Below are 26,036 nucleotides of genomic sequence, written 5' to 3' on the forward strand. Positions count from 1 at the left end.
ATTTGTTTGGCAAAAACTTGCAGTGTAGTTAAAACTATCTCATTCTCTCTCTCTCTCTCTCTCTCTCTCTCTCTCTCTCTCTCTCTCTCTCTCTCTCTCTCTCTCTCTCTCTCTCTCTCTCTCTCTCTCTCTCTCTCTCTCTCTCTCTCTCTCTTACTCTCTCGGCTCTCTCCCACTCACTCTCTTTCTATCTCTCTCTCGCACTCACTCTCTCTCGATCTCTTACCTCTCTCTCTTACTTTCTCTCTTAAAAAGGAGGATGGATGGAGGGAGGGAAAGGGGTTAGACGGCTAGATTGATCGGGGACGGACAGGCACACAGTTCGACAGACAGGCAAGCGCGCATGCAGGCAGACAGGAAGCAATGCAGAGAGGTAGCCGGGCAGGCAGGCACACAGGGAGGCAGGCAAATTGGTTGGAAACTAATCAGGGCCAAAGCAGGCGACTGCTGCGACCCATTAGCCGCTGCGCCTTATTGCTGGCCTGATGGGCAGAGCTTCCGCCACAGGAATTTGGAACCACATACTTGAAAACTAAAAATGTATGATTTATTTTAATAGCTTTGTTGTTGTTGTTGTTGTTGTTGTTGTTGTTGTTGTTGTTGTTGTTGTCTGGTAGTCGCTGGGGCCTGGCATGGTATCCGACGAAGGAAACAAAATAAAATAAATAGAGTTGTGTACTGTCTTTTCGAGGACGATGAAGGACAAGGAGGACATTTCAAAGTGGCGAGGGAAAAAGACAATTATTATAATAAGTGATAAATCCAACAACCCACCTTTCTTGTTTTGTCATCCGACAAAGGACTTTAAAATCAGAGGCAAATTTATTATTTTTATTTTTAAGGCGGGTGGGGGGTGGTGTTTAGCAATGTTGCTGTCGTTGTTGCTGCTACTGTTGGTGCAGTGGTTAATCTTCGTAACCAGATGACTGTAACTGTGGTGCAGTGGTTAATCTTCGTAACCAGATGACTGTAACTGTTGGTGGCGATGGTGTCGGCGGTATTGTTGTCATCCGTGGTTTTGGTGGTGTCGTTGAAATCCGTGGGTTTCAAGTAACGTCAGTCTTCACGGGCGGAACTAATAGAGTCAGTATGGATCGTTCGACCTCCATGTCATAACAATATTGTTACTCGTCTTCATACGTCCTCTCCAAATAGCACCTGGTTCAACAGTCTCAAAGTCATAACATAACATAAGTATAATAATAAGTGATTAATCCTTATATTGTTTGTTTTATCTATGCTCCATCCAAACTCCTGTCGGTTTGTTCCCTATCTCGTTCATAGACTCAGCACGCCAGCGCCATCTTGTCTCCCATACGCTGTCCTTTTATGGAAGCCCAAAGCGGTCAGAAGTAGTTCCGTCCAGCTATAATGTCACCGGAGAGAGAACAGGAACTAGGGCCAATCCGCCCACCGCACGGTGTCTGTCGGCTTTGATCAAGGACAAGGGGGACATTTGAAAGTGGCGAGGGAAAAAGAAAAGTAGGAAAAAGGAAAGAGGAAAAAGGTAGGAGTCATTTTGGCCTTAGTGGAGACTGCTTTTTTTCTTTGGCAATTTTTTTTACCGACGTCATTTTATTTTATTTTATGTTGTTGTTTTTAGAACGAAAGGCACAACAAAAATTTCCCTTCCTTGCCCGTTGCATCTCCCTTCATCGTCCTCGCACAGACAGCACACAACTCTATTCCGAACGCACGCAAAATCTAAAAGTTCAGGAAAACTAAACCTAAGGCGTAAAAAAACCCACAACAACAACAACAACAACAACAACAACAACAACAACATGGAAACAAAACCCACAAAACAAACAAAACCAAGCAAAGACTTTTTTTCAAACTTTACATCGCCAAATGCAACTTTGCTACGCTAATTAAGCAAAGGTGATTTTTTTGTCGTCAGATCATATCCCCCCCCCCCTCCCCCCCTCCGCTGCTCCCCTCCCCATCTTTTCCTCCCAATGTAGCGGGGAAGACAGGGGGAATTTTGTGGGTTCCCGTGGTATTTGAGGGTGCTTCTTTTACTGGGCTAATTGGACTTTTTTTCGTGCTGCCACCAGGAAGCTTTGCGGATTTACTTTGGTGCGCTGTATTTGGCTTTGACGTGAATGAGTGGAAAAATAATTATTTTGTGAGTGTGGAGTTTTGAGATTGTTGGGTTGATGTGTGTGTGTGTGTGTGTGTGTGTGTGTGTGTATGTGTGTGTGTGTGTGTGTGTGTGTGTGTTTGTGTGTGTGTGTGTGTGTGTGTGTGTGAGTGTGTGTGTGTGTGTGTGTGTAGAAACTTTGCAACTGAATATAACAAAATCGTATTTTTCTGTGGTGACATACTGAGAAAAAGTTTTTTCTTTATACCTCCCTACCTTCCACCTCTCGTACCCCTCCCCTCAGCTCTCCCCGCCGAAGGGGTAGACACTAGAAGAGGCTTGGGGGTAGTAAAGATCTCCTGCCTGATATTCAGTCGATAGTTGCTGAAGTTTTCTTTTTACCAAGCTCTGACGTACTGTGGATTTTTCCCCAATGATTTTTGTTCCTCAAAGGTTAACACCGAGAAGTTTTGAGCTTAGTGAATTTCTTTATCGCCTGGTTTTACACTGGAACTGACTATGTCCAACTGACGATTTTAATTAAGCACAAGCCTTTTATTTGTGTGTGTCTTGATCTTTAACAAAAGACTGTTGTTGCAAGACTTTTTGTCATCATGCCGTACTCAAGAATGTATGCAGTTGAACATCTTTCAGTTCACAAAAATTGTTTAGTTTTGCGAGTGGGGGAAGAAAAGGAAAACTTGATTAGAGTCGTGAATGCTAAGAACATTGCTGAACATCACAGCGACATGGATGGAAAAGAAACTGCCAGTTTCTGTCATTTACCGAGATTGAACCTGTTACCCCTGTTACCAAATTCGATGTTGCTAGGATTTAGTTTATTTGCAGCAAATAGACGTTTTTCGGAAATAACTTCGTCGGGTTTGTATGAGTTGTGGAAGAGTGAATACCCTTGCTTTTCCTCAGACAATTAACTTCACACGTGCTCATGTTTCCGACACACCCGTCGCTAGTGATTGGCCCCTCCAATGTTTTTCCGAGTAAAAAGCAAAGGCATTTACTCTTTCACAACCCATACAAACCCGACAGAGTTATTTTCGGAATTCGTCGATTACCGAAATGGCCATAAATGTTTCGGCAAGTTTCCGAATTTAAAGGCAGTCATCTGTCCCTAACTGTTAAAAAAAGTTCGGCATCTCAGCCGAAATGACGACACAGTTATCCGAGTGTTCAAAAAAGTCTCGGCGTTTTTCGACTTGGTGCCTCGGTTTTCTTTTCTCTATAAATTATTGTTGGCTAAGGAAAAGTAACACCAGATCAGGGGCAGCGTCACTGACACTGCGGAGCCGTACGCAGAGAAGAGTCATTTTTAATATCACTCGTCATTAGTATTCACGAGCTCGCATGATGCTAAAACATCATTAATATTTTACGAGGTCACGTAGCATAATAACCGCAGTCGGTTATATCCTGCGACCTTCGAGTTTCTTTTTTACTTTAGTTTGTTTCTAAAGAAGACAGAAGTCTATCTCGCGGACATCTTTAAAGGCTTTTGTTGAGTGTGAGAGAGCTTCCTGGCGCACACCCTTCAACAAGATACACGGGTTATATTCGTCATAATGATGAAGACTCTTCAACGTCGGGTCAAAAACCTCTGAGGTGGGAGAAAAACAGATACGGTGGCAAAGTAATGTTATCGATGGTGGAAGTGGCTCTTCTGGGTCCCACATCTTGCATAGTTTCCCACACTTCCGTGACGGACTAAGCCTACACGGCTGATACACACAGATTGTGTGTGTGTGTGTGTGTGTTTCAGATGGTTGAGCCAACTGCTCCCGTTTACCCCCCCCCCCCCTTTCTCTCCTGCTGTCCACCCGCAACACCGTCGGTATTATTTTCGCAGTACTTTGTCTTTCTTTATATTTCTTTGTGTATGTAGCCCGGAGGACGTTGATTAAAATGAATACTTCAATCAATCAATCAATATGAGGCTTATATCGCGCGTATTCCGTGGGTACAGTTCTAAGCGCAGGGATTTATTTTTTTATTTTTATTTTTATTTTTATGCAATTTATTTATGCCGTGTGAGATGGAATTTTTTTTACACAATACATCACGCATTCACATCGGCCAGCAGATCGCAGCCATTTCGGCGCATATCCTACTTTTCACGGCCTATTAGTCCAAGTCACACGGGTATTTTGGTGGACATTTTTATCTATGCCTGTACAATTTTGCCAGGAAAGACCCTTTTGTCAATCGTGGGATCTTAAACGTGCACACCCCAATGTAGTGTACACGAAGGGACCTCGGTTTTTCGTCTCATCCGAAATACTAGCACTTAAACCCACCACCTAGGTTAGGAAAGGGGGGAGAAAATTGCTAACGCCCTGACCCAGGGTCGAACTCGCAACCTCTCGCTTCCGAGCGCAAGTGCGTTACCACTCGGCCACCCAGAATACTTGCTGCTCATATTTCAAAGTCCAAACCCAAACATTTGCCGTCGTGCCAGCGAAATATTTACCGTAAACATAATGCACGACCAAATCACACTATACAACATACTAGTAGCGCGGAGAGTCTCGGAAAGGGGGGGGGGGGGGGGGTGGAAGATAAGAGGAAAAGCCCTACGTACGACTAATGCGACCAATTATCCAAAACATCAATGACGTTGACTTCAAAGTATGTTACGATGACATTGCCACTGGACCACGATCCCCTCCCCCCTCCCTCCCTCCCCTCATTTTGTAAACGACAGAACTCAAACTTAATTACACACATAAAACAAGTCGCGTAAGGCGAAATAACAACATTTAGTCAAGCTGTCGAACTAACAGAATGAAACTGAACGCACTGCTTTTTTCACCAAGACCACATACTCGTAGTTTCGTCAGTCCACCGCTCGTGGCAAAGGCAGTGAAATCGACAAGCCATGCAGAATAGTGCGGTAGTGGTCGCGCTGAGCAGGATAACACGCTTTTCTGTATGTCTAGTCTTTTTAGCTTACTGAGTTTGTCTTTAATCCAAACATATCATATCTTTTTGTTTTTGGATTCAGGGACCGACAAGGAAAAAGATGAAATTCGGAAAATTAATTTGAATCATAATGTTCATATTTTTAATTTTCAGAGCTTGTTTGTAATCCAAATATAACATATTTATATGTTTTTGGAATCAGAAAATGACGAAGAATAAGATGAAATTATTTCTGGATCGTTTAATAAAAAAATAATTTTAATTACAAGTTTCCGATTTTTAATGACCAAACTCATTCATTAGTTTTTAAGCCACCAAGCTGAAATGCAATACCAAAGTCCGGCCTTTGTGGAAGATTGCTTGGCCAAAATTTCAATCAATTTGATTGAAAAATGAGGGTGTGACAGTGCCGCCTCAACTTTTACAAAAAGCCAGATATGACGTCATCAAAGGTTTTTATCGAAAAAAATGAAAAAAACGTCCGGGGATATCATTCCCAGGAACTCTCATGTCAAATTTCATAAAGATCGGTCCAGTAGTTTAGTCTGAATCGCTCTACACACACACACACGCACAGACAGACAGACAGACAGACACACACACACACACACACACACACACACACACACACACACACACACACACACGCGCGCGCGCGCGCACACACACACACACACACACACACACACACACACACACACACACACACACACACACACACACCCACGACCCTCGTCTCGATTCCCCCTCTATGTTAAAACATTTAGTCAAAACTTGACTAAATGTAAAAAGCCAGTAACTTGAGCAGAAAAAAATAATATAATCATAACGTGTTTGACAAGATAATCATAACGTCCACACAGCGCAAAGGTCAAGTGATAAAAGGGACAAATGTCAAAAGTTTACTCAGAAAAATGTGAGCTAAGCAGATTTTTTCATTTTCTCTTTTTTCACTGGCACTGACTTAATAAATGCTCTGAACGCAGAATTGTCGTCTTTTGGCGACCAAATCCTGTTATTGGAGTCATTTTAATCATGTTGTATGACAATATATTCATAACGTCGACACAGCGCAAATGTCTTGTGTAAAAAGAAGAAAAGGGTCACGCGCTTGAAGGGCAATCGCAGAGGACGACCGACAACTCCATCTTCAACTCCTCCACAATGTCGTTTAAAGAGAGAAGCGTGACCATGAAGCTAATCTTTGAAGGTGTGTTATGTGTCGGGTGAGAATTCCCCGCAATTAGCTTTCGAAGATTTTTATGGACTCTTTTGTGGCACAGAGCGAAGATCTTTATTGACTCTTTTGCGACACAGAGCGAAGAACTTTGTGGACTCTTTTGCGGTACAGAGATGAGTTATTTTGAAATTAATTTCGAAGTTAAGAATCGTTGCCGGAAAGCTGTTACATTTGCAGGGCTAAACGGAGTATTTGTGGAGGACTTCTGTACAATCATGCTTTAGGTGAGAGTTCGCTGTTGAACGCAATTTTTTAAAATTTTTTTACTTTTTTTTTTTTTACTACACTACCCTTTCCTATACTGGATCTTGGAGTACGTACTAAGTGTGGGGACCGTAGGTTTTGGGGGTTTACTAGTGAGCACAACTAAATTGTAGTGGAGGTGAAGTGGGAATAAGAAGGGACAAGGCAACCTGTGGTTAGATTAGTAGCTAAGTGTTCCAAAACAAAAACCCTGGCCAGTTTTCCAACGCATGACGTGGCAATGTATTATTCAATTCCACGGAACTCTATCATGCAGTGTCTTCTTTCGTCGGAAATGCAGTAAGTGTCTTTGACTGCAGCTGACCATATCAATTGCTTGTTTGATGAAATAAAAGAAAGATTTTCGTTGTACAATTTCTCTTTGCTTACAACGAAGGAGATTCCTAGAGCTCGAGCTTGTGTCACAAAATGATGTAGGCAAAACATACCTGGGTAGGCTAAGATTAAATGCAAAACTGTTCAGAAATTTTTTATGTGCTTTTTACTACATTGTAGTTTCATGTAGTGGCATGCATTTGCCGATGAGAGTCACACGCCTTCTCAGCCTGAGCACTAGCAAAGTTCACCAGGTTGGCAAGTGAGGCACGCACAATCCATAAAATAAAATTGAAGTGAAATTTATCGACAAAAACGCACTTATATAATATCTCAAGAAACTACAGTGACCTTAGTGGGAAATACAGAAGAGCGGAGAAAGATGACGGAGACAGTTATGAGTTATATTATAAATCAGCAGCGACAGTCATCATGATGAGAGCTCTTGTGTTTACGGCCAAGACTCGTGGTTCGGTGTTAGTGGATGAGTCAAGTCTTCCCAGGACAAACAGTAAACACAGCTTAACCTGTCCTTGCGTAGTACGAAGCGAGTTTTGCTTTAGTTAGGAGACTGACTTCTACATCGGACTGGCAACAAACGGTAGAAAAGCACACGCGCCCCTCCGAAATGAGGAACAAACATACTTCTTTGGGCCGGTTAGAGTGTCAGGACCCCATTCCATCCATCGGGTCTTTTTTTTGGTATGCCCCCCTCAACTTATTCTCTCTCCCCCCTCCCCCTTGCCCCCAACACCAGCGAAGCCTCATCCACTGAGTTATATATATATTTATCCTACATACGTGAGAGAGACACCCGTGAGATAATAATCGTTCAAATCACACGTGTGTATAATATCATGTAAATCTAGACGTGTATACATCTCTGTGCCCTCACTCGATCCAAAGCCTCGTGCAAGGAACACTTCACCGCCACCCCTGTCTTCAAAGCCTTTCTAGCGAGGAGGAACCCCTGCCCCCGAATGCTCCTCCCCCCCCCCCAACCCCCACCCCGACCCCCACCTCCGACCGCCTTACCTAAAATAGGCACAAGGCTAAGAAGACGGCAGTTATTTTCGTCCCGGCGCCGTCCCAAAATAACCTTGCTGGCACCAGCTGCCGTTTTGAGACTGGGTTATCTGTCTGGGCGAGGACACGCTAGCGTTTGTGTTTGTATTTGTCTTCTCTTCCTGGGACGGTATTGGAGGAAGTGGGGGGGGGGGGGGTGTTGTTGAGACAATGATGCTGACCTCGGCGGGGTGGGGAGGGTTGGGGTTCAGGGGGGGGGGGGGGGGGGAGAGAGGTGAGATGGTAGGGAGTAAAAGACCTTGGTGCTGACCTCTTGTCTTCGTGGGATGGAGGTGGCCTTGGCTATAGTCTTTTTCCTACACTCGTGTTGGCAATAATGACATCCTATATTCTGTGTTTTTGTGCGGTGTTATTTGAGTCCAAAGTGAACTTTTCGCTGAGGGAAATTTAGTTTTCGTTTTCCTACAGTGGGGACTAAATGTTGACATTCCGCTGTAGCCTGTGTGCATGTGCGATGAGTCAGCTTGAGCGAGTTGACTTGTACTTTTCCTGGAGGGAATTCAGTTCAGACCGTTCGAGAGCAGCGTCTAGAGACATCACAACCTTGCGACGTGTTCCCCCTTTGTATCAGGCGAGTAAGGCTCATGCAGACACTGAGTGGTGTCTCTGTGTGACCAAAGTACTAATGTTGCATTGGTTAGTTTTATATGTTCCTTCATTTACATTTATTTCATTGAATGGGTTTCAGTTCACTTTGGCTCAGTTATTCCAACTTAGGTCACAAATTGGTTTCACTAAAACTTAACACAGCGACGAACATGGTTTCAGTCAAAGTTTGAACCAACTGTTGATGATCCTTTGCCCCGGCCCGTTGAAGGTTTATTCACGGAGTTTGAAACAATACGAAGTACCCAAAGTAAAACGCAAAACATAATGAAATATCGATCTTTTCTTTTTGTCTGTGTCCCAGTCTTGGCAAAAGTTTGTTTGCACATTTTGGTCTTTAAGATGCTTTCCTCGGCATTCCTTATGCTTCTTCCTGGTTCAGCGAGTCATGATTATCCCATCAATATGATCCCATGTTCTTAGAATTAAGGCGTTCTTCGTTTTGGACCGACATTTGTGTCTTATCCTCCTTGATTTTCTGGCCTAGGTAAATAGTTCGTGCCTTTGATACAACTGCAGAAAACAGTAGACCCTGAAGAAGAAAATGTGTTCACGACACACTCAGACATTAGTCCACACTGTTGGAATTGGTGAAGAAGATTCGACCTTGGCGAGTCGATGTAAACTTGTTTTTAGACCGACTTTTCTGCAGCATTTTCCAAAAAGACAACCACAGTAACCAATGGAAACAGCGCGTGCACTCATAATGTCCTCAACTAGGAAATGTCTGGCTGTCCACTATAAAGACCACGATGCACTCATGAATGACTTGTTTTGTTTAAAATTAAAACGTTGCAGTACCTTCCTGTTCTTGTTTTTTTATTCTTGATTTTGGAACGCTAGCATTCCTTCTGTTTTTGGATATCAACAAGGAAATGTAAAAAGAATAAACATGTTTGTGTAAGAAGTTTGTCTCCATGCTTTTCGGGGGCTTTATCTTGGTAATATATTTTTCTACAACTAAAGACTCATAAATGCTGGGTGGAAGGCCTAAGTGGGGTTGTGTTCACACTCATCGATACCTTGTTTTTCAGTGTTGGTTGTATTTGTTATGTTGTTTTCAATCTAAGACCCTTACAACAACGAAGAAATAGTCAGAACCCGCAGTTTTTCTTTTCTCTGTGCTAAGTTCTTGCTTGGACGTGCCAGCTACAAGAACAAGAACAAGAACAAATCTTTAATTGTCTAAGGCCACAGCCCCTTACAATAGTGGTTAGAATAACAGCAATAGTATCTGCACAGTTATAAATTATAGTCACGCATAAAATTCAACAAATACATTAAGACCCTGATGACATGTCACTGAACCTGATTTATAAGGGTTCGTCTCTTCTGTAACATGAAGAACACAAATCTGCTGAAGCTGTTCATCACATTATCCTCATTACTGCCACAGAAATACACAAGTTGTTGTTGCAGCGTCTTAGAGTTCGAGATTTTCAAATACTTTGCTCGAAGGTCTTGATAAAAAGGACATAAAAATACAACATGGTGTTCATCTTCTTTATCAGCTGTGCAGAGAGGACAGTTTCTTGTCGTTTGGTTTGGTGCGTACCAAAACTTGTGAGCGTTGATTTCGGATACTCCTGCGCGGAAACGAGTATGAGCAACTTTGTACTTAATATCTTCGATTAATTCAATGTATTTCTCTTTTTCCAAGCATGTTTTGTAACAATTATAAATGTCGAAACGTTCACTGCATTCTAAAAAGGAGAACCATTCTTGACAAAAACAATCTTGTAAACGTCTTTTAAACTCTTGTAAGAAACACTTCTCATTCCCAACCATTCCGTACATCCACACAGCAGCAAAACCATTACAACATAAAAGACTCTGCACATGTTAGACCCAATTTATGTGGCCCTTCGATGCCAAATTACATAAAGCTTTATATGCAATCTTGGAATATCTTGAATCAGGTTGCTTCAGCAGTGTAAACCAGTATTTCACACATCTGACTGCAGAGTTAATATACAGCGGATGTCTTCCCAATTCACCATACACAATGTTGTTTGGAGTTCGAATTGTCACTTTCAGAAACTTTTTACACGCAAACAGGTGGACCCTTTCCACAGAGTCATACTTTCCATATCCCCATAGCTCTGAACCATACAAGAGCATAGGGGCGATCCGTGCGTCAAACACCTTTGCCGAATGGCAGCCAAGTCTGTTCAGTAATCTAACGATTTCGATCACTGCCTTTTTCGCCATGGTTGTCTTTGTTTCTACTGCAATGTTCCAGCTCAGTTGGGTGGAAAGGGTTACACCGAGATATTTAAACGAGTTCACAATCTCAAGACGATCCATTCCGTAGAACCACTTCTCTTTCTGTGCAATGTGCCCGCCCTTTCTAAAAACCATGACCTTAGTCTTTGTCAAGTTCACGTTCAGACACAGTTTATCTGCAGAGCAGCGCAGGACATTAAGATGGTTTTGTAGGCCTACTACAGTGCTGGATAACAGCGCAATGTCGTCAGCAAAAAGCATTACAAACAGTTCTAACTCAGACGGAGATAAACGTATCCCATGTCTGCCTCAGTCGTTGTATGACATCCTGCGCCAGTTCGTTGATCAGAAACGAGAAAATTGTCGGTGAGGCTACACAAACTTGTTTAAGGCCTTGCATACATTCAAAGAAATCAGTGTATTCGTTTCCGCACCGCACGCATGCTTTCACATTTTCATACATGCTCTTTAACACCTTAAATATATTGCCTTGTATGCCTAATCGAAAAAGCACTGACCAGAGCACGGGGCGCTAAGCCTTACAAAAATCTATGTAGGCTACATAGGCCTACAGTTTGGCCTTTTGTGAAAATTGTTTCTGGACGCAAGCGTAAAGGGTAAACACATGATCAATAGTTGAGTAATTCCTCCGGAAACCAGCCTGGCTTTCATCTAAAATGTTATTATTTTCTGACCAAACAGTCAGAACCCGCAGTTTGTCTTTTCTCTGTGCTAAGTTCTTGCTTGGACGTGCCAGCTACAAGGAAGCTGAGATAGTCACCTTCAGGGTGCAAAGAGGGATGGTGATGGTGGTGGTGGTGATGGAGGTGGTGGTTGTCTGAGACTCTGGAATTTGGCCTGCAGCCTTTCAAGGCCAGCATTCATCTGGCACCACTGAGGGTCTAGAACCAGAACAGTAGTGCCAAAAGGAGAGGAGATGAGAGAGGTGTGTAATTATGGTCACGGGGTATGGAAGGCGTGTCGTGTCGGCTATGGTAGCCCTGCCCAGAGCTAATTGATGTCGTCTTTGGTATCCTTCCGGGTATGTTTGTGGCCGTCTGGTGGGTTAGTTTGGTTTCCTTATCCAGAGCATCTGGTCAGGGACTACTGGCCTGAGGTCAGTAAGTTATGTCTGAGTGTCTCTTCGAGCGTCCTGAGCTGCCCTGTTGTGGTACACTGAATGTTCAGTGGAAGCTGATAGCGAAAACGAGTACTTTGTTATCGGCAGACCAGAAAAAACACACTTATGACAAAATTAGCCTTCAAGCTCGTTCGCCACATGAACAGAAAACAGCAAAATCATACAACATAGCACACAGCACGTCGAGGAGTCAGTGCAGCATGTCACAACAACAAACTGACTACGTTAAGTCACGTTGTTGGACGGGGATGTATCGTATGTAGCCGAAATGATTACATTGTAGGTATGGTGTAGTTGTCATTTGTGTTCAGGTTGCGGTCATAGCTTTTTTTTATTTGGCCAGAGATGACCCCCCTCCTGTGTGTGTGTGTATGTGTGTGTGTGTGTGTGTGTGTGTATGTGTGTATGTGTGTGTGTGTGTGTGTGTGTGTGTGTGGATATATATATATCTCGTATGTGGCCGAAATTATGACATTGTAGGTATGTTGTTGTTGTTGTCATTTGCGTTCAGGTTGCGGTCATAGCGTTTTTTATTTGGTCAGAGATGACCCCCTTCTGTGTGTGTGTGTGTGTGTGTGTGTGTGTGTGTGTGTGTGTGTGTGTGACAGTGTGTGTGTGTGTGTGTGTGTGTGTGTGTGTGTGTGTGTGTGTGTGTGTGTGTGTGTAAACAACAATCACATCCACAGCTTGCTTTCAAAAAGAGAACGTAATAGGTATTGAATAAACAGTTGAACATCGAATATTTCTGTAAATATAAATGATGAAATGTTAGGTACAAACCGAAAGAACCCTAAGCGACAAAGTTCTACATGTTCTAAGTTGAGCTCTTCACCGTTATCAAATTTGGAAAACCAGCATCAATGCACCTTCCAGTCGTTTGACCTGAACACACTTCAGTACATCGCCTCGGTTGCTTTCCCTCCACGTCGCACCTTTATAATTTGATTTACAATTTAATCGCCGACAAGAGTCACCGAGAGCATCAGAGATTAGCTGCTACCCGAAACGTCTTGATTGTGTGCTAAATTTAGACCTACCCTGGGACAGATTTAGAAACACTTGAGGTGAAAATGATACGTCGTATGATTGTGTCGGGTATGCAAACCCCCCAAGTGGTATCTCGCTTGTTTCCCTGTTAAAGGCACAGTGCAGCTCACAGCCTTCGTTTTGTGTTTTTGTTGCAGCTGAGTGCATTTACAGTTCAAAAATCCTCCTATGGTAGTAAAATAAACCCAAAACTACCCAACGACGACATCTGTGAAGCTCGACAGTTTCTTGTTCACGCGAGTGCATAAATTAACCTAGTTATTACGTGGTGTTTGGTCGGAGTTCGATTCAACTTGAGTGATTCCGGCCTCCATTTTGTTTTACACAAACTCATGATGACGTCTGACATAGTTTGCTAGTGACGTGTCTTTTTGTGCATGATGTGGTGATCTACCTGATCTAAATTTAGATCCAAAAATAGGCCAAGACCAGCCGGGTCCGAGTACGAAATTAATTCGTAAAAAAATCGCAGTTCTTGACTCTTTGGGTGCAAGTAATGAAACTTGGTAGTTCTTCTAACGGATAGCTGCCTGAGATATGACTAAAAGCCCCAGGGGCTCCGTGCACCTGGATTTGACAAGTTCAGTACCTTTAATGACCGGTTTTTATCAGTTGGGAAGCCTTTCTTCCTATTTGTGTTAAACTTCCTCAGTGACACTGAGGGACCGGTGGTAGTACGTACGTTGGGTGTTTTAGTATGGTTGAACTGAGTCCAAGCTTTGTGGTGACACAATGATCCTGTTTAGGGGTTCATGGCGAGCAAATGATCCCGACAGGGTGGTATTTGTTTTTAGATTTTGTGGCGTGTGATACTAGATTGTATTTCAGGGTTTGTCCGAATGTGGCTTTGTTTTGCATTTGTAAGTTTTGGAGCTAGGCCCCCTCCCCCTTCGAAAAATATGAGAGAGAGAGAGAGAGAGAGAGAGAGAGAGAGAGAGAGAGAGAGAGAGAGAGAGAGAGAGAGAGAGAGAGAGAGAGAGAGAGAGAGAGAGAGAGAGAGAGAGAGAGAGAGATTACGTAAGCGTTACTGTCTGTTCTGATCGTATGCATGTCTGTCTGTCTGTCTGTCCCTCTGCTTGTCCTTCTTCCCAGTGAGTCTGTTTCCGTCCTCGGGTATTCCCCAACAGGTTTAGCTGTATCCCAGGGCAACCCGTGGATTTTTTTACGTCAGTGATGATATCTGGCGGTGGAATCTTTTACAAGGTCATAGGAAATGCTATCTCTTAAAACCGGAACTGAAACCAGTTACTGCCTTTAACGTCCAGGGCCGGACCAAGTTCGTTTGAGGGGGGGGTTCCAACTGAAGGCAGGGGTCCAAAGTCCACATTTATTTTTCTCTGAGAGGTACATTGGATGGCCAGGGGGGGGGGGGGGCGGGGGGTTCCAGAACCCCAGGAACCCCCCCCCCCCAGATCCGGCCCTGACGTCCTCATGCATCCCCTGCATTAAGTGACAAATATTATTTTGTTTACAATTTGCGACAAGTGCATCACTGATATGGAGGATTTGGGGCGGATCTGACGAAAGCATGACTGAAAGTGCACATTCCTTTGTAGTTTGACGTAGTTCATACACACTTCAATTCGCTAGGTATTTCTCTGTAAAACAAATCTCGTTGAGAGAGAGAGCGAGAGAGAGCGTACGTGCGTACGTGCCGTACATGAAAAGTACCATAATCATACTCAAAAGTTAGAGCATACCATCTGTGGGGTTCACTCGGTTGTCTAATGGGTTCTATTCCGACTTTATTCTACACCAGTGAAGCAGGTACTGTAGCCCCTTCGGTCTCTTCTGTCGACCACAGATGCACCGAAAGAAACTTCACAGTAAACACAACAGCAGTTGGAAATACTTTTTTAAAGGTCACTTTTTGAGGTCTGGGGTGGCAGTCATCCCAAACTCGCTACGCTTTTTGCTGATCAAATTTATTCAAACTAAGCGAGCGTAGCTTTTGAAGTCAGTTCAGGGTATTGAGTGCAGTAGTACATAGCGGTAAGTTGCTTAGAGTACAGCCATGAATGTCAAAAGAGAGGAGGAGGTAACCTAGATATAGACGTAACACACATGTACAGCTCCACTCGAGTATCTCACCGACGTACAGGCAGGAAGGAAGAATCAGGAATGTCAGTTGCCCAAGGGGTTTGTTGGGGTAAAGGGTTGGGGTGGTGGTGGGTGGTGGTGGTTTAGGGGGTGGGGGGGGGGGGAGGAGAGGGCACAGGCACTTGATAAAGGTCTGCTTTGTGAGACATTTCCCCAAAAAAACTTGCTCAAGTTGCATTACTGTGCCATCGTCGTGCGAAGAACGTCAATAATTTTGTACTCTGGAATACCCTCTCATGATATATGACTTTATTTTGTTCATTTTCTTTCGTTGACGGAATTCAGAAAGGGGCGTGCAGGGGATGGGAAGATGACATTTTGTTTTGTTTTGTTATGCCCGCTTGTCACTTATGTGTGCGATAATATATCAGCTTGAACAGCAGTTCACTGATTTTGTTTGGTTTGTCCTGAAGGAGGCGAACTTCGCCGGCTTCTTAAAACATGACGTAGAAAATTAATATTGTTCGTATTTGAAGAAACAAGACAAAAAACAGCAACACATTATTATTGAAACTATCACTTGTGAACCTATTTTTGGGACGAAGTGAAAATATTTATGTTCCTATGTATTTGTGTACACAAATTAGTTATGACAATCAAACATTTTCGTTATCAAGTCAAGTCAAGTCAAGTATTTTATTGTTTTGGGCCCAGAGGGCTTTGAAACAAAGATATAACTTTAACAAAAAAAGGTAACAAATCAGACAGTTAATATATGTATGCAAATTGAGCGGACAAATACAACAATACTATACAACCAAAATAAATTGGCAATATACACTACCATACATACAAACAAAAAGAAAAGAAAAATAGGTTTAACAAAGTCAGGTAAGAAATCAGACAGATAATATGTATACATTAAGCGGACAACGGTAATATACAGCCGAAATAAATTGGCAATACCATTATGCCATGCATCTTTTGTAATAACACAAAACCAAAACAAAAGCATGTATTTCATACATATACCAATATTGCTATTTCATATGTTACGTTCGTCGCGATATAACCTTCGTGGTTGAAAACGACGTTAAACACCAAATAAAGAAAGAAAGAAAGAAAGAAAGATATGTTACGTGGATTTCCATTGGTCAATTGGGCAAAACTGAGCTCAGTGCAAAAGTGATATCGACGACATTTCCGTCGATATCAGTTTTGATATCGACGACCTCTTTATTGCTTCCCCACTTCAAAAACAAAAACACCTACATTTAAAAACAAACACATATATATGAAAATGTAATGATCCCAGAATTCAGTTGAGCAAGTGACTTAGTAAAGACTTTTTGAAACAAAAGACATTTTGAAATACTGAAAAGTACAAGAAAAGAGTGAACAAAAAGAAATAATAATCAGAGGGAGGGATATGGAACAGCCAAAACTGAGACAAATACTTTTGTAATTTCTTTACAGTAAATACAAAATGTCCAGAGAATTAGCAATATATCTAACATTGACTGACTGTGTGATGATATCTTCTGCTATTGGTCTGTTTCGACAGTGATATCAAAATCTCGACCTCCGGTCTCGATTTTGATATCACTGTCTCAACAGACCATAGCAGAAGATATCATCACACAGTCCGTCAATATTGGGTAATAAAGAAACTAGATGTAACGCTAACATACTAAAATCATAACATGGGCTACAAATCTTGCTAGCTTCATTAGTTTTATCTTAGATTTACAATTCATTAACTGTTCATATTTTAAGCATCTCAGTGATGGAAAATGCATGGCTAGGAGTTTAAGTTTGTAAAACTCATAAAATGGCACTGCAGTAGAGGGATAATGTTTAATTTCTGTCACGAAGATTTTGTTTGTTTGCTTAACGCCCAGCCGACCACGAAGGGCCCTATCAGGGCGGTGCTGCTTTGACATATAACGTGCGCCACACACAAGACAGAAGTCGCAGCACAGGCTTCATGTCTCACCCAGTCACATTATTCTGACACCGGACCAGAGACTATCTATGTCTCTGACCGGACCAACCAGTCCTAGCACTAACCCCATAATGCCAGACGCCAGGCGGAGCAGCCACTAGATTGCCAATTTTAAAGTCTTAGGTATGACCCGGCCGGGGTTCGAACCCACGACCTCCCGATCACGGGGCGGACGCCTTACCACTAGGCCAACCGTGCCGGTGTCACGAAGATGATACATGTAAAGCTTTGCGGGTCAAATTAAAAAAATGATGGGGGGGGGGGGGGGGAGAGTCTAACATGTAGCATACGCCGGCTCGCCAACGCACTCAGCATAACCCCCCCGTACGCACACGCGGCATGCACACACACACGCGCGCTCGCGCGCAAACAAACAAGCCACCGAGATAATGCCGAATGTATTAACGACCTTGAACAACGTCACAGTAGATGCCCCAGGAGTGGTCAGAACCTGGTTCAGGAGGTGTGGGGGAATTAGCAGAGGGAATATTCTCAAGCCGAAAATAACATGGACGGGAAATTTAATTTAAAGTACACCAGTAGCGCTTCATCACGCTTGTTTTGCAGTTGACATGGACACGTTTTGACATCATGCTTGTCATATTGATTAATATATTTAAATATCACACACGCAGCATCCGTTTTATGCCCGCATCCTTGTTGACCTAATGACTCGAAGGATGCATGGAATGAAACATTTCTGGTATGAAAGCATTGCTAACATTTCAACAGATAAATATCAACGATTGACCTTTGTACATTTACCAGAAGATTATTTATTTTCGTCAGAAATTACGCTGTTATCATCCCATTGTTTCAGAAACTGTGTCTTCTTTTAAGAGTCTCCCTGGATAGTTGTGAAGTGGTTACAATGTGCTTTTCATAGTCATTTGAACATTCTTCTTTGGTTGAAATAATTGTATGAACATATTCGACGTTGAATTTGAAGCATCACTGAAAAACTATTCCAATTAGTTGGACACACTTGTTAAAACTTGAAACTTAGTTTAAAGTGGAGGGGAGGGGAGGGGAGGGGAGGGGAGGGGAGGGGGTGATAGTGGTGTTGGCGACGTTGGCGACGTTGGCAGTGGCTGTTTTTAACGTATAGTTGCCCTGAAGAGTATATACATTCTGATCAGTATAAGTATCTCTTCGGACTCTTCTTGAAGCTTAATCAAATACAGAGAGCAAAAAAAGCTTGTAGAATATCCGGGCTTTAAATTTACGACGGGTCTCTTTCAAGAGCATTCGAACAACAAGTTGCTCCACATATCACTTTGAAATGTTGAGCAGTAGTGTTGCATGAGTGATCACGAGGTATCGTGCGCATTCGCAGTCTCTTTTAATTACAGAGCGGGGGTTTATCGAAATTAATACCCCGTGTCAATGTCTGTACTTGGTCTGAGATTACCGGGTCGGGTTCCACCCTTTTTTGAAAGCAATCCGCTTTTCAAGGACTCGTCTCAGTGTGAGGGTTTTCCCCAGTAACATGTAAGCAATAGGCTCTGCATGAGAATGCGGTCGTGTAAAGGTTACGTTTTTAAAGTTTATTTTGCATGTTGCTTAGTTGTGTTGGTCGCATATTTTGAAAGTACGCTGCAGGGTACGTTTTTTCGTGCACGCACGCACACAGACACAGATACAGACAGGTAAACACGCACAGACACAGACAGAGGCAGATAAAGACTGAGATTCAAACACGAACACACACAAGCACGCAACTGACCACCGATGGCTATTAAGATGACGGGTATATGCCAAGAGTAGAAGAATGGTATGTGACACTGCGGACCTGAAAGGTGGGAATGGACAGAATATGGGGGGGGGGGGGGGGGGCGCGGTCGGGCAAAGGGGGAGATAGGAGCTTTGACATGCAAGACGGGGCCAGATGGGGAAGAGGATAAAGTATTACGTAGACTGAGCACAATAAAATGGAAAGGGTGTGGTGATGAAGGTGGCATGAGAACGGATAAACGTGTGTGTGCGCGCGCGCGCGCGAGAGAGAGAGAGAGAGAGAGAGAGACAGAGACAGACACAGAGACAGAGACAGAGATTGCAAATACGCGTGTTACATGTAAGCTCTTTGCAAACCGGGTGTTGGCAGAGAAGACAGACAGACAGACAGACCGGTAGCTGTGATCGATAAGGGTGGCCTGGGGTATTAGTAACGGCCATATCTCAACCCGTGGTGGTGGCTGTGACTGTGTCGACGTCTTAGGCCAGATCTGTGGTCTTTGAAGTGTGGGCGTTGTTCTTGTGTGCAAATCACCTTGGCTATCATGCCACACGCACATTAACATTCACGTCTTCCAGGTAAACACAGTGACATTCTGACCCTGTCACTTGAGACCACAGACTTGAGTTCGTGTGTGTGTGGGTGTGTGTGTGTGTGTGTGTGTGTGCGTGCATGTGTGTTTGTGTGTGTGTGTGTGTGTTTGTGTGTGTGTGCGTCGGTGCGCCTGCATCAAGTTTGTTTTTGTGTGTGGTTGGCATGAGAGAGATCATTAAGTTATTAATTTTATTTAAAGGAATAGGAGGGAAGGGGTGTGTGAGGGGCACCATGTGATTGGCGATGAGGTGGGGGTGGTGATGTTGGTGGATAGGAGGAAGGAGAAGTACTGTTAGCCTGCGTGTGTGTGCGCATGCATGTGCGTGCATGCCTGCGTGCGTGCGTGCGTGCGTGTGTGTGTGTGTGTGTGTGAAAAACCTCCTTTGAATGTATAATCCATATGTAAGTTCCTGTGCTACCAGTGTGACATATTGCACAATATTCAATAAATACCGAAAGGAAAATTATATGACACACAGTCTGTCACCTATTAAATTACCTTAAGCAGCCATGATCCACAGATAAAATAACAAGCTGAAGGTTGTATGCCCACAAATGCAAAGGCTGCATGAGGAGCTTCATATTACGACCTTTCATAATAGTAAAGGCTGCAAGGGTTTTATATTAGACCTGTCACACAACAAATAAGTGCCAGTTATTGTATGAGCTTGTAAAGAACACCCCCTAGATTCTATGCCATTCTGAAACCCGAACAATTGTTTTTCTGTTCTTCTTTTACTTGTGCATTTAATTTAAAAAAAAATGTATCTAGGTTGGCCATAAAATGTTGCCTCATCCAATGCCAATCACCAAAGTGATGTATCTTCTTACAAGCCTTTTGCATAATAACGCTGTCAAGGTAATTTATCACCAGAGGTTTCATGGTTTTGTTGAACCTTTCATTAACATATATATATATATATATATATCTTGATTCCATGCGCCTATGAGCCTATGAGCCTATGAGCCTGTGTGTCTGCTTGTGAGGTAATGAGATATGAATGGAGTGAGAGAGAGAGAGAGAGAGATTTGTTTTGTTTTGTTTTGTTTTGTTTTGTTATTGTCGTCCTAGTCTTGACTATTATGAGTGGACTATTTGCGCCTCAATATTTTATTTCTGTTCTTACGTTTTATGTTGTTTATTGTAATGCTGTATACACCACACCAGAGTTTCTCCTCGTTGAGATGATCAAGTGTTCTATGTCTATGTCTTAACCCTACGGCATTTGCTGTGTAATGCATACATGACACAATGCTTACCTTTTATGCATACACCATTGAATGGACATTGGAACTTTACTTTTAATACAGTGTACTATACTTTTCTGTGTAAAAACAGGGTTTAAAAAATTGTATAGGCATAGATAAAAATGTCCACCAAAATACCCGTGTGACTTGGAATAATAGGCCGTGAAAAGTAGGATATGCGCCGAAATGGCTGCGATCTGCTGGCCGATGTGAATGCGTGATGTGTAAAAAAATTCCATCTCACACGGCATAAATAAATCCCTGCGCCTTGAATATGTGCGCGATATAAATTGCATAAAAATAAAAATTAAAAAAATTAAAAAATAAATAAATCCCTGCGCTTAGAACTGTACCCACGGAATACGCGCGATATAAGCCTCATATTGATTGATTGATTGATTAATTTACCCCCACTTTAAGACTTCCTCCTTTTTAAAGATCTGGGGTTCCACCGTGCAATGGTACCTGTGATGGATTATACCTCTCTGATGAGAGATCACCTTTCAATTAAGGACACCTTTTCCTGTCCTTTTGTAATATTTTTGGAGGTCTTAAAATGGGTGTTCCACTGTATAGACCGTATTAGAATTCCAAGGTCTCGCAAACTTCAAAGCATAGCAAAGCATGGGGTAAAGCTATCTCATGCGAGCTGCGAAAGCCGAGGTTCGAAGTTGTCGCCACATCAAAGCATAACATAAAGAGCATGTCTCGTGGATATCTCGCGAGAGCTGGTCTATTCTAGGATGTACAATCATGCTTTTCCCTAACAAAACCGACGGTCTTGTGATTGCAGGCGCTGAACAAGAAGGAGCACAAGGGGTGCGAGAGCCCTGATGCTGTAGAACCCGACCCGTACAGCTCCGGACTGAGACCCGAGGAGAAGTACGACCGTCTGCCCCCAGAAGACTACCAGCGGGCCATGCAGCAAAATGCCGTCATGAGAGGAGTGAGTCTTGTCAACTTTAAATACAGTGAAACCCCTCTTTAAGACTCCCCAATTTATAAGACTCCCTCCCTTTTGAAGACCCTGTTTTCTTAGATTTTCTTTTCACAACAATCTGTAAATTTACCCCCCATTTTTATTGGACTCCCTCATTTTTAAGACACGATTTTCTCAGACTTGTGGGGTTCTTAAAAGGAAGGGGGTTCTACTGTACAATGGTACCCGTGATATACCTCTCTGATGAGAGGTCACCTTCCAATTAAGGACACGTTTTCCTGTCCTTTTGTCTATAACTTTGACCAAAATGATTGTCCACCTGTTACACTTTTGGCTGGTTTCAGGGGTGTCCTTGCATCGTAGGTACAACTTTATGTTTTGTGGCTTGTGTGGTGTATTGCCATTGGCATGTTGAGTATGACAGGACTTCCCAAACTGTGCGTTCGAAAACACATCCTAGCATTTTTTTTAAGGGGGTCCTGTGATGCAATAAACTTGAAAAGAGCAGTTCCCGGGATGCATTAAATTTGAATTATCATGCGTACCGTCGGTTTCCATACAGAATAGACAAGAACATACACTCTGTATGTTTTGTTGTTGTTTGCTCTTCATAAAATGCAGCAGCCTCCATAAGGTGTCTTTTCGTTCTTGAAACAAATGCAGCAGCTTTTTACCGTCATTCATTGTCAAAGTGTGTGTGTGCCTTGCAGCACCCAGGCATGCCGCAGTACGGCAGCCCCATGCACCAGATGCAGATGGGTGGGATGTCTCCACATGCCCAGATGTATCAGGGGCCTGGCCTCCTCCATCAAGGCCCTGGACCCCAAAACCACTCCCTTTCCCCCTCCCCCGGAATGCTACAACCGCCAACTGTCGTGTCTCCACGCCCACACTCTACAGGTAAGATTGGGAGGTGGGGTGGGAGCGATTTGGGGGGGGGGGGGGGGAGGGGGGGGGAGAAATGTGTGTGTGTGTGTATGTCAGAGATTGTATACATGTTTGTGTGTCACACAGTGTGTGTGTGAGAGAGAGGGGTGTGAGTGTGTGCGTGCGTGTGTGATTGTGTGTGTACGTACATATGTACGTACCTACGTACATATGTGCGTACATGCGTGCGTGCGTGTGTGCATGGATGCAGGCATGCGAGATGGGTGTGTGTCTGTTTGCACTTGTGCAAATGTTTATAAACTGACTATCATAGTTTACTGATCAGGACTGAGCTCTAGAAAAAAAAACCCAACTAATTACATGAACAAATGTTGTTCATAGCAGTGTAATAATAATAATAATAATAATAATAATAATAACGATTACTTATATAGCGCGTAAACCTCGTGGTGACGAGCCCAGAGCGCTTTACACTTACACAATCATAATACAAACAAGGAAAGAGAACTAAATCCGAATAAATTCAAACATGGTCACACACACCCACACACGCACGCACACACACACGCACACACACACACACACACACACACACACACGCGCGCGCACACACTCACACACAATCTTTCTTTCGTCATTGTCAATGTTCAGGTAACCCGCAATGTCATTCCATGTACGCATACGTTATTCTAGTACAACACACACAGGCACATACACATCCTCATGAACGCCACACTTTAGTATATAATACACGTGGCAGCGCCGATGACTCACCGATCATGGGATCTCCTTCAGAGGTCTAACTTAAACATGTGTGTTTTGAGGGCTGTTCTAAAGGCAGATGGTGACTGGGAATCCCTAATGCTCCGGGGGATTTTCTCCCAGACAAGAGGTCCCTGGTACTTGAAGGATCTCTCAAATCCATAGTTAGTTGATTTTCTGTTTCTTTTTGGTTTACTAAGTACATTGGTATCTGTTGCAGAGCGAAGAGAGGAGAGGTTTGAATATTTTGATAACATCTCAGAGAGATAAGCAGGTCCTGTACCATGAAAGAAAGAGAAACAAATGCATGCAATTTTGTATTGAATACGACTTCTTACAGGCAGCCAGTGAAGGGATCTCAAAACAGGTGTGATGTGGTGTCTTTTAGGGGTCTTTGTGATTAATCTAGCGGAGTTGTTCTGTACTTTCTGCAGTTTTTCAATGAGATAGTCAAATGAACCAGAAAGAAGGGCATTTCCGTAATCTAGCCTTGAAAGAACGAGAGAGCAAATGAGGGTTTTTGTAGCATCGGAAGAAAGGCAGTGGCGGATGGAGCTAATTTTTCTCAGTTCATAGTAGGCATTTCTACAGACAGTGGAGACTTGTTGTTTGAAGCAGAGAGTTTCGTCGAAGATGACACCGAGGTTTCGTACTTGAGAAGCCAACTGAATATCAGTTCCAGCTATAGAGATTTGGGCAGGAAGGGATGGTTCTTTTTTAAGAGAAGGGGGTACAACTAGCATGATCTCGGTCTTGTCGTCATTAAGTTTCAATTTATTTTCGGTCATCCACAATTTCAAGTCAGAGATGCAGTTCTTAGTTGTCTCGATTGTGTTGGGGAGGTCAGTAATAGGGCCAGATTTTTGTAACTGAGTGTCATCAGCAAAGCTTTCATAGGAAACAAAGACGAAATCGCTTTCCTAGCGGAAAATCATCCTCAATCCATCCCTGTTGTTCTCAACTTTTCCGCTTTTTTGCAAAGAAAAGAGTCATTGAAATAGAAGTGCAAGTCAATTGCAAATGTACACAGCTTTGAGGCCTGCTTCTAAGCGTTTGTATCTGCTCTTGTTGTCTTTCACAAAGCATATTCAGAGAGTATATATATACAAGTGCAAGCAAAGTAAACACAAACTTTGAACAGACTTGTTAAACTTTGTTTGACATTTTTGTTTCGGAAAAAGTCAATAGTAAATGGTACTGCGATCAGTTTGCCGTGAACGACAACAACAACAATTACAACAACAACACCAACACCAACAACAACAACAGGCAGTCGTGTTATGTTTCTTCTCTGTTTTGCTCTGCTTTCCTGCTCCGTTAAGGATTAACCTCCTTGCACACAGTAAGGTCTGACATAACTCAGCGCCAGATCTTAGTGGCAGTTGTAAAATAGCCACAGGCTCATTGATATGCAAATCAGTCGCCCATGAAACAGAAGGTTAATCAGATTGTTTGGGTTGATCAAGTGTGAAGTGCAGTGCTCTGCATTTGAAAGATTCTGTCAACAAAACATGCGGCAATCTTCCGCCAGATAATCAATTTGCAGGGCACACAAGGGTTAAAAGCTTCTTTTGTGAAGGGGCGATATATCCAGTAGCACATACACTTCTCTGATGGATTAAAGGTACCGTCCTTCCCGCGCACACACAGGTTCATGCCACAGATCTGTCCAGGCTTTCACATGAAATAAGAACATCCCTTCACCTGAACACATACCAAGAATCGACAGCGTGGCTGCGTTGTGCACAATAGGAATGTTTTGCTGAACGAATGTAGCAGAGTTGACTTACTGATGTCGTTTACTTGCAACATTGGTTTAAACAATGTTTATTCATGTTTTACATGTTCAGGAAATGTACATCGACATAAGGTGAAAACAACAACAAGCCTAAGGCATATGTTTACAACATTGATTCAACAAAAAGCATACACTCTTCACAGAACCAGCAAGGTTGGCCTCGTGGTAAGGCGTCCGCCCCGTGATCGGAAGGTCGTGGGTTCAAACCCTGGCCGGGTCATACCTAAGACTTTGAAATTGGCAATCTAGTGGCTGCTCCGCCTGGCGTCTGGCATTATGGGGTTAGTGCTAGGACTGGTTGGTCCGGTGTCAAAATATTGTGACTGGGTGAGACACGAAGCCTGTGCTGCGACTTCTGTCTTGTGTGTGGCGCACGTTATATGTCAAAGCAGCACCGCCCTGATAGGGCCCTTCGTGGTCGGCTGGGCGTTAAGCAAACAAACAAACAAACAAACAAACAAACAAACTCTTCACAGAAAGCAGCCAGGCTGTTGGTTATGAGTGGCATGTACTGTGTCAGCTGAAGGATGCTCTTATATCCTGTGTAAAAAGCCTGCTCACATCCATGATGGTTAAAATGATCCCTTTCAACAGAAGAAATGTACCTTCAACACTTTACAATTTGTATTTCTTGAAGGCTGTCTGCAGAGACTTGAGCTGAAAGTGACAGTTGTCTGAACGTTTTAACGTGTGGAAGGAGATGACATTTTTATGCCAGATGGATTGATAAATTGTCGTGCAGAAATGTTTCTCTACTTCAGATGAAATAAGCAATGAGCTGTTTTGTAAAAAGAACCACTAGCTGGTGCATTTAAGCTGACAGTTTGTCAGCAGCATTATAAACCCCTGTATAAACCGTGTGCACTGATTTCCTGTCAGCATAAGGAGAAACAAAATTAAGTCGCGAAAGGCGAAATAACAATATTTAGTCAAGCTGTCGAACTCACAGAATAAAACTGAACGCACTGCATTTTTTCACCAAGACCGCATACTCGTTGTTTCGTCAGTCCACCGCTCGTGGCAAAGGCAGTGAAATCGACAAGCCAGAATAGTGCGTTAATGGCCGCGCTGAGCGGGATAG

The 26,036-nt window shown here is 43.0% G+C and overlaps 1 protein-coding gene across 3 annotated transcripts in view; it reads left to right on the forward strand.

Moving 5' to 3' along the window:
* Positions 1-26,036, forward strand: part of LOC138980567 (myocyte-specific enhancer factor 2A-like) — a 133,049-nt gene that overhangs the window by 97,376 nt on the left and 9,637 nt on the right. For all 3 annotated transcript variants that reach the window (XM_070353467.1, XM_070353460.1, XM_070353476.1), the window contains 2 exons: positions 21,361-21,513; positions 22,218-22,407. In XM_070353467.1, the coding sequence (XP_070209568.1) occupies positions 21,361-21,513; positions 22,218-22,407 (343 nt within the window). The remainder of the gene's footprint in view (positions 1-21,360; positions 21,514-22,217; positions 22,408-26,036) is intronic.

This window comes from Littorina saxatilis, linkage group LG1 (genome assembly GCF_037325665.1).
Source record: "Littorina saxatilis isolate snail1 linkage group LG1, US_GU_Lsax_2.0, whole genome shotgun sequence".
Lineage (NCBI taxonomy): Eukaryota > Metazoa > Mollusca > Gastropoda > Littorinimorpha > Littorinidae > Littorina > Littorina saxatilis.